Genomic DNA, 10,034 nt, shown 5'->3' with positions numbered 1-10,034 from the left:
ACAGGTGACACGTGTCGCCTGCCGCGCCTGCCGCCACTTGTGAGGGGGTCTCTTTTGTCAATTTCGTCCGCAGGGGTATATTTTGGCAATTCCAATGGGCAGAGGGTCTCTTTCGACAAAAAATCCAACGTAGATGGGATCATGTCCTTCCATCATCTCAAACACATACGAATGCCTACGTTCTATGGAGATTATATTAAAATGTAGTACGTGATAGTTTATAGAAGAAATCTAATCGGAGCAAGCCAGAACAGTAGAACACACGACCCATGATGTTATTTTTAGTCAAAGAAAAATTTCTTATTGTTATATACGCGACATGTTTGAACAAAATAAGTTATGTATGAACACTGTTTATTTTATTTCATTTTTGCATTCAACCATGTGTATGAAACTATCATGTTGCTTCATGCCACAAATAGACCATAGTGTTAAAATACATGTAGGATCCCCAAAGCAATTCAATGAGAACTCTCTTAGCACAAAACTCAAGGTACAATGCATTGGGATGTTGTCTCTAAACATTTATTACTCTCTTCGGTCCGAAATAAGTGTAATCGGAGGAAGTACTATTTCGTATAGTGTGATAAGAAAAAAATGCATTGGGCGTGCCTGATGTATGTCAGGACGGTGACATGGCGACATAGTTGAAACCCGTTGCAACGCACGGGCAATTTTGCTAGTATATATATATATATATATATAGGTAAAATGTTTGGGGCACCTTGTTCGGGTCCAACCCGCTAATGCATTCCCTGCTTATAAATAATCGCTACTAACCTTCCAAATAATTTGCTTTCCTTTTCCACGTGCATGCACTTGTATCTTCCACGACCATTAATTGTAGATGATTCCTGCATGGTTTATTCTAGGTATTACTACTCTACGCACACCTAATTCTGTTTAAAAACCATGTTAGTAATACTACTAATATGTACAACAAAATTAGGCAATTTTTAACAATTTCCTTCTATGCATTAATTACTATAGAATTTTTTATTGTTTCACACGTACATGCATGAATAAATTAGGCGGTTTCTTGTTTTCTTAGCAAGTAGTATTTGGTGCGTGCATGCTAATTAATGCCTCCGTCCAAATTAGAGCAAGTGGTCGCTAATAATATGCATTTATATGGAATTAATTAGTAAATTGCAATAACTCTTCGTCTTTAATACTGCAAACGGGTACCCCCGTTAGTGTCTACACCTAACACAATGGCACGCATCTTAAAGCAATCCGAAGGTAAACGAGCAAGGAGCCTGGGCACCTAGGTGTCCCAAATATATATAGGGTCGCGCTATTCGTCACCCTGGGTGAGGAATAATTATTATTCATCCCCTCTCTATTTTGAAATCAATGCACCATATTTTTAGATTTCATAAATTTTGTCTTATTTCATACGTAAAAAGAGAACGTAAGAAAATATATACTCGCCATAAAAAATATTTTATGTTACATAAAGTTACAAACGTAAAAAACATACATAAAATGCGATATTTTTGGTCTTATAACCTATTTTTTGTTTTCTTATACCAAATTTTACGTAATGAATCAATATGAATGTAACTATTTATATTCCAAATGTAATTTATTTATGAAGCGATCGTAAAATTACCTCGGATGAAGAATAACTTATTCTACACCCGGGTGATGAATAGTAACACTAGGGTCGCGCTATTCGTCACCCTGGGTGAGGAATAGTTATTCTTCATCCCCTCTCTATTTTGAAATCAATGCACCATATTTTTAGATTTCATAAATTTTGTCTTATTCCATACATAAAAAGAGAACGTAAGAAAATATATACTCGCCATAAAAAATATTTTATGTTACATAAAGTTACGAACGTAAAAAACATACATAAAATGCGATACTTTTGGACTAACCTATTAACTCAGTGTAAAGTGTCAGTTTTTTTGTCTTTAGTTCTCCAGAAAGTACCAAACGTTATGAAAATTTTTGACGTTTTTTCTAGACAAGAGAGACTGTAGAAGCTTCGCAAGGCAACCCAACGCACCCAGGGGAGGTAGGCGCGCCATGACACCTCGTGGGCCCTCGTGGCTCCATCTGACCTAATTCCACTTCTGTAAACTCTCAAATATTGGGAAACCAACATAGAGCCACCCAAAATACTTTTTCCGTCGCCACAAGTCTCTATTCTTTCGGGATCCCATCTGGAGGCCTTTTCCAATACTCTGCATGGGAAATTGATGATGGAGGGCTTCTAAATCAACCTTGCCCTTCCGATGATGAGTGAGTAGTTCACCACATACCTATGGGTACATAGCTAGTAGCTTGATAACTTCTTCTCTCTCTTTGATCTTCAATATCAATGTTCTCCTTGATCTTCTTGGGGATCTATTCGATATAATTCTCTTTTGCGATGTGTTTGTTGGGATCCGATGAATTGTGAGTTTATGATCAGTTTATGATCAGATTATTCATGAATATTAATTGACTCTTCTCTAAACTTTAGTATATATGCATGATTGTAATAGCTTTGTATTTCTCTCCGATCTATCCACTTTGTTTGGCCAACTAGATCTCCACATGTGAGCTCCCTCTTCTCCCCGAGGGACCTCCTTCTCCCCCTCTCCCTGTCTCCCGTCGATGGAGGCCGACCACCACCTGCCACATCCGGACACCCATTGATGCTGCGAGCATCTCCTCCCCCCGGCGCTACTACGGGCATCTCATCTCCCAGTCTCAAGCTACTCATCGCCACCGTGGAGTGACGACGTCACAGGCGCTCCCCCGCGACAGCGGATGCTGCATGGATCGGCCAATGGTGCCGCATGGTTGGGGAAGCCCGCGAGTTGGGTGCTGCAAGTGAAGATGCCGGTGACACAGGCCTACTACAGGAGGGCGATGGCGAGACATTTTTTTCTTGCTGGAATCAGGAGAGATGCCTAGTGTTGCAACCGACGACCAAAAAACCTACATCCGGTAACGAAAAAAGCTTCAACCGGCGAAGGAAAAAGTTTCAACTCGTATATAAAGGAACCTATGGACGATCATGGAAAGTTGCAACCGGTGATGATAAAAGCTTCATCTGGCGATGAAAAAAGTTTCAACCCTAGAGACGAAAATCATGACGAGAAAACCTTCAAAAAACTGACGGTCACAAAAGCTGTAACCGGCATTGAAAAAACCTTCAAAATTCATGTCTTAGCTGCGACACGCGATGACGATGACGATGACGATGTTTTGCTGCAACCATAGTCGGTTTTTGCTACAACCAGCGATGGAATTTGCTACTAATCATTTTCATGGCTGCCATGGTGCTACAACTGCGCCGACGAGCACGAGGAGGGTGATGGGGTGGGATGTTGTGAACCATGGACGGCGAGATCTGGTGTGCAGGTAACGAGTGGCACGGCGTTGCAATTGGGACGAGGGGAGAGCTGCGGCAAACAGGCGGTGAGGGCTCAGGCCAGAATCGGAGGGGCGAGCCACCGACGGGCACAGCCGAACGGGGGCAGCAGTCGGCGGCTCAAAATCATTGTTGTTGTTGTTGTGTGTGTGTCTTTGGACGAAGGAAAGGGACGAATCGGTGCAGGAGCAAGATAGAGATCAGACGGCTCACACGAAGCGCATCTGACCGCTAGGTGCGGGCGGGCCGGAAATTTGGGCAGGCCTGCGGGCACCTAGCACTCGCCTACAATTCGGTATGGGCGGAGAAAAAAAGACCCGGATGAGTACGTTAGGAGCATTCACTGGTGAGGAGGGGAAGCGGACGTAGGGACGGCGGAATCTCGAGGATGAATCTGGAACTTCAACGAGATTAGGTCGGTGAAAGACATGCGCATGCGCATGCGCCTTCCCCTCCAAGTTGATCGTTAGAGGTAAGAAGTTGAAGCGAAGTTAACAGGAGCAGGACACTAAGGTACACGTGCATTCTTCCTCCTATAAATATAGCCCTACTTCCACACCACGATCCCATCCCGTCCCCATCTCCCTCCCTCCGCGGCACCCTCTCCATCATCTGCTTCGTCGCCGGGCGCCGGACGGCTGCCCTCGCAGGCTTCGCAGCCATGAAGCTCCCGCCGGCTGTTATCTGTCTTCTCCTCATCCTCGTCTTCTTTGATGGTACGCACGCACTGCCACCATGTCTTTCTTTCAGATGTTTGCTGCTAGCGTGCCGCCTTTGTTTTCCTTTTGGACATCTGTCGCTAGCCGTGTATTACTACATCACTTCAATCTTGTCCCGTTCTTCATGTTCTTCCAGCATGCACGCGCGCACGTACTCACATGATCGATCCATGTTGCAGGTGCTTCAGTGGAGGCCCGAGGCACACCTTCTGCCCAGGGATCGAGGAACCAATGGTCCAGCATGTTCGTCTTCGGCGACGACTTTGTCGACAACGGCAACCGTCCCAACATCACCGGTGAAAAGACATCGCGCCAATGGAGCTACCCCTACGGCTCCTATCTCAACTCTCATTATCCTACGTCTCCTGTTTTGACCGGACGCTTCTCCAACTACAGGATGCAATCAGATTTTATCGGTACGTGTTCTCATATATTATGCAAGTATATAGCTAGGTAGCAAATTTTAGTTTTAGGCTAATGCTAGACTGCTAGTGTGCTATGACGTGTATCATTATACATCTATTAGGTGTATCCAAAATAATCGTTCCTGTCTACTGCTTGTCCCTGCAGCAAGGATGTTGGGTCTCCATGAAGCACCTCCAGCGTACGAGCTCACAGATGATCAATCTTGTGGCTCATCTGGCATGACCTTCGCTTCTGGCGGCGCTGGTGTCTTCAAGGTGACAGCGAAGAAAAAGGTGCCGACCCTTGCTGCACAGGTTCAAGCTTTCAAGAGGCTAGTCAACGACGGGGTCATCCCAACACGACAGCTTCACCACTCTGTCGCGCTCATCGCCATCTCCGGCAATGACTACATGAGCGGCTCTGAGGCCAATAATGGCTTCTACACAAGCTTCGACGATGTAAGTAGTAGCTACCATACTCACACATACAAATTACACCATCAATTAATATATCAATCTCCGCCTTGCTAATTAACTTCTCCTGCATGCAGCTCGATACTTACGTCGGAAACGTGGCGACTGAGATCCTAGATAATGTGGCGCAACTGCAGATGCTTGGTGTGAGAAAGGTGCTAGTAAACAACTTGCATCCCATTGGTTGCATGCCTTTGCATACTAGTTCGAACAACTACACCACGTGCGACCTTCTCGGCAATTATGGCGCATCCGTGCACAACAAGTATCTAAAGCAAATGCTCGAAGAAAGGGACAACGTTCACATACTGGACCTCTACACTGCTTTCACTGACATCATTAATCATGCCCCTGGTAAGTACACATATCCGCGTGTATGTTGTAAGCCAAATCTGGCTTATAATGTATGAATTTGATTCTGTAACTATGCATAACTGTTTTTGTGCATGCAGGTGGAGGGTCGGATGAGTCCAAGAATTTCAACCGCAAACTGACCCCGTGCTGCGAGAGTACCTATAAGGGAGGGTACTGTGGAGAGCGTAGCCATTCAGGGAAGCGCTTGTACGACCTATGTGAAACTCCTGAGCTGCGAGAGTACCTATAAGGGGGGGTACTGTGGAGAGCGTAGCCATTCAGGGAAGCGCTTGTACGACCTATGTGAAACTCCTGACAAGATGTTCTACTGGGACCAGACACACCCAACACATGCTGGGTGGGAAGCTGTAATGAAGGCGCTGCAACAGCCTTTGATGGAGTTTCTTGATGAGGACTACGTTGCATGATGCAGCAACTTGATGGCTAGCCAGTTGCTGGTGCAATATTCTTTTAAGTTAGCTTTATAAATAGCATGCGCGTTTAGGAAGAAGGTTGTGAGTTTTTTCTCCTTGAGTTTTGATGGAGTTTTAGTCAGTACAGTACTCTTTATATTATGTAATGAAACATGAACGGGTGTTTATTTGCTTATTGTTTTATCCCCTATATATTAGTTGAGGTTGAAAAGTTGGTCGTATATGTGGGTCAATATCTAGCAGCAAATGAGAACGTGCTTGGGCTTAGCGCGATATAGCGTGCCTGCATATTCATAGGTTTGAGCTCATGACAGGGTCAGTAAGATTATGCTCTAATTGGTACGCAATGCTCGTTCTTCTGCCCATGGCGTCGTGCATGTTGGGGTTGCTATTATACGGCACGGTGCACGGGCTAATTAACCAAGGCTATATTCGTCGAGGCGAAACCGTCGGGCACTGCAGCGTTGCTTTTGTATTATCTACATCTTGTCTCCACGTTTTTTCTTATATTTGACTTAAATTTTTGTATATCCAACAAATATGGTGACACCCTTTCGGAACTGATATCAAACCCCTCAACCCAACATTGGTCGCTTTCTTGCAAGAATCTATACCTACTGATTAAGGACGGTACGTTTCTCCACTACAAAAAAATAAATACATGTATGTTTTTTTACTCGCATTTCTAAGCTTTTCTTTTGTGAAATCATACATGTATATACCGTGCCTTGGTTTGTGCCGATGATATAATAAAATATTACGGGGATGGTAGGGAGTTAGTTCTAACTTTTTTATAGCGAACTGACTTGGCATGGGTTCTTGAATTTATTGTGTTTCTTCTAATTTTTTTAGCAAATTTTGTTTAGCGGGAGAAAAATTTCCTCGACTACGAGGCTTATACGGTGACTTCATGTATCTCAAGAATTGTTGTACGGTCCCTTGGTGGTCCTTATCGGAGTATTGTGTGATGCTCGTGCTTTGTGTTAAGTCAGCCAAGGTTGTTTAGGCTAAGGTGTGTAGAACTCGAAGATAGTGTGCGGACAAACCAACACGGTACGAACTGTTCAACATGACGTCTCTATAGTTCTAGTTTTAACATAATTACCAACTTTGTATTGCACAAGTTATTTTGCTATCTACCTAATAAATTACAAGAAACATATATCATCAACATGTGTACAAGTAAAAACATGTAATAAAAAAACATGTGTACAAGTAAAAACGACTTGACTTCATGTATTACAAACTAAATTTAATCTGACTTGGAACGATGACCAAGGAAAAATCTAGTCTATGTACACCTACACATCTTTTTTTGGATGGATGTACACGTACACATCAGCTTGTCAAATAAAGAAAAAATCCATGACGGTTATATCATGTGTATACACATAGCTGATTGTGTAGAATATTAGCTGAGAGCTGCTACGTACATTGACACTCAGAAGACTTGTAATAACTTGGATGCGAAGATCAAGTAGATTACACACGGTCAGACTCTTCTTGCAAGATATTTATCATGTTCACATCTTTAGAAGACGCCATTTACTAAACTAAAAAAGTGAATATCATCAGTATATATTTTGTGCATTAATAAATATAGTTTGAAGCATGTGTGTGGAGGAGTGAGTCCACGTACATGTCACCATGATTTCATTTTTATATATTTTTATTATATGTGGTTTTAATGTCATGTTCAATTGCTTAGCATTTATTTGAATGAACTACCCATTTGCACACTTCTAACCGTGTGCGTCTGACACATATTCTATTGACTGAGTAGATCATGTAAAAGGAACCTCCTTTTCATTTACTCCGCATATAAGATTAGTCTGAAGTCAACAACTTCATAAAGTTTGACCAACTTTAGATTTAAAAATAATAGAATCCATAGTACTAATGATATACAATATGAAAACTAATTCCATAATAATTTAATAACACTGATTTTGTATTGGGAATGTTGATATTTTTTTTAACTTGGTCAAAGTTTATAAAGTTTGGCTTAAGACACATCTTATATGCGGAGTAAAACAAACAGAGGGAGTACATGTGTCTGATTGCACATTTAAGGCAATAGCACTCACTCAAAGGAGTCCATATACTCCTACATTAGTATAATTCAGTAATGGAAGTATACACGTACTAGTTCCTCGCTAAATGTCATGATCATTCTAGTTCATGCAGCTTCTATTATTTTCCCGCCTATTGTGCCTCTATAAGAACCGAAATTTTCCGAGCATTTGGTCATCAACAACTCAACCTAGTTTACAAGACAGAGATACATTGATCATATGGCTGACTCCAATAACAAGGTGGACAAGGGTAAGTTTCTTGGCGTCCCTTTATCATAGTGCTCGAATATCGCATGCATGCTCCTCACTCACTTGTTTATATCTCCGATGCACTATGCAGCGATCCATGAAAAGTATGTGCCTGAAATGCATGATTATTTGTCTTCCTTGAAAAACCTAGCCGGACCTGATACTCCACGAGTGGATACCCCGAATAATGCACCGGAGGCCGGTGGTTAGTAGCTTTATTTGATGACTCAAGTATATCGTAAATTCCTAACCAATTAACTTATAAGAGGATAAAACAATTATAACAAGAGAAGATTTGGTGCCCATGCACAATGACCGTTGGATCCGTAGGTGTGTGGACTGCACAAATATGTTATGAAGACCACACATACTCACATATGCATGTGCGTATGCGTGCATGGACGGGTTGCTATGCATGTCTGTATGCATGTTCCCAACTCTATGAGGCATCCACATCCACATCCAACTCGAGTTCATGTGTAAGTTTGCATATATCAAGTTCACGTATATTTATGTGGCGACTCAAGATTATATTAAGTATTTGATTTTGTGTGTACCTCAAAAGAAGTGATATTATTGGGATTTTATAACTTAGCTCAATTTTTCATTTCTCTCTAAATAGTTTACAGTGCATGTTAACTGGTGAAAGTATCTTTTGTTGTGTGGGGAAAAGACAGCCTCCTTGTCATTTGAAACACGTACAACACACGTCAAGCTAGAATATGATGATTAGACTTGGAAAAGATGAACTTGTATTTGACCAAGTGACGTCTAGCACATCTATATGTGTAGTACATAGAGAAATTATTTGTACCATACTTCAATAGTTCGGCATATCTAGTTGTTGTTGAATTATGTTGTCTGTTCATTAGGTAGAATTAGAGTTATCTTGACCTACTTCATTACACATTTAGTCAAAACCATGCCAGGTCATCAACAGAGCCACGTTGAGTCAATATCATCTAAAACAATATGCTCCCTAATTTTAAAACCCTCCCATTCAATTGAGGTTTTAAATTTTAAACTTCGTTCATGATTTTGGCTGGGTCAACGATTTCCCAAGGGCTCTACATTTAGTTAGGCTATTCAATTTAAGATTTGGTTCAAGATTTAGACTGGGCCAACAATTTTCTCAAATTAATCAGCAACCACCAGCCTAAAAACACATTAGTCTCGCACATCCTCTCACCGCCTAGAAAAAGGAAACACCGCCACGTGATATTGTAGCACTACATGTGGCCACCAGCATAAGAAACTTCATCACATAAGTATGCATTGATGAGCAGATAACACAAAATCATACTGCCAAGAAAGGCCACCAAAACACCGCATTGTAAAAAACCACCATCTTCCCAAAGCGTCAAACCAGATAACAAACAAAAATTATGAAATTCCAACAACACCAACGACGCAGCGAAGTGCGTTCAAACCTTCTAGTAGGGACTAAATCCTTTTGGTTTTCAAAGTTCATGGTGCAACTTCTCTTGCTTTGAAGTTTTCTTTGTTGAGAAATTAGCTTTGAAGTTGACGGTCCAAATTCATACTAGTTGAAATTGAGGGGTGAAATATTGTACTTATCTTCCTATGTAATAATAGTAAACTTACACATATATGGGCCTCTAGTGCAAATGTAATACTTTTCTTTTGCGGGGGAAATGCACTTTGTTCTAGTGGCACATATATGTGTAATTTATGCAAAGTGTAATTCAGTTCGTATCATTTCAACTTCAAAATTCTAGACCTATCTGCACTACATCAGGTTGGACGTGGCTGATCGTTATTGTATGTATGTATGATTTGAAACGAGTCAGCTTTGAAGGAAGTTGCATGGACAAGAGAACAAACCCACGTCAAGTGCACGGGCTAGGGGGCTAGAGGCGTGCATGCATGAAGCCACATCGTTGTTCAAGGCGTTAACGTCCATGTTCAGGTTTTGAGAAAGAAAAAAAGGT

General features: G+C 41.7%; 1 protein-coding gene across 1 annotated transcript; it reads left to right on the top strand.

Annotated features, from left to right (window-relative positions):
* The first annotated feature begins 4,034 nt into the window (after window positions 1–4,034).
* LOC125528181 (GDSL esterase/lipase At5g03600-like) lies at window positions 4,035–5,752 on the top strand. Its single transcript, XM_048692686.1, has 6 exons — window positions 4,035–4,089; window positions 4,272–4,508; window positions 4,663–4,955; window positions 5,048–5,324; window positions 5,423–5,509; window positions 5,592–5,752. The coding sequence occupies exons 1-6, from the start codon at window positions 4,035–4,037 to the stop codon at window positions 5,750–5,752; spliced, it is 1,110 nt and encodes a 369-aa protein (XP_048548643.1).
* The last annotated feature ends 4,282 nt before the right edge of the window (window positions 5,753–10,034 follow it).

This window comes from Triticum urartu, unplaced genomic scaffold (genome assembly GCF_003073215.2).
Source record: "Triticum urartu cultivar G1812 unplaced genomic scaffold, Tu2.1 TuUngrouped_contig_4688, whole genome shotgun sequence".
Lineage (NCBI taxonomy): Eukaryota > Viridiplantae > Streptophyta > Magnoliopsida > Poales > Poaceae > Triticum > Triticum urartu.
Note: the sequence above shows the minus strand (reverse complement) of the source record. Positions and strands in the feature narration are given on the sequence as shown.

Bases quoted from the DNA above. Each gene is read 5' to 3' on its own strand.
- LOC125528181 (XM_048692686.1), top strand. From the start codon at position 4,035: ATGAAGCTCCCGCCGGCTGTTATCTGTCTTCTCCTCATCCTCGTCTTC. The intron at 4,956-5,047 runs GTAAGTAGTAGC...TCCTGCATGCAG, and splicing joins TCTACACAAGCTTCGACGAT to CTCGATACTTACGTCGGAAA. The intron at 5,325-5,422 runs GTAAGTACACAT...TTGTGCATGCAG, and splicing joins CATCATTAATCATGCCCCTG to GTGGAGGGTCGGATGAGTCC.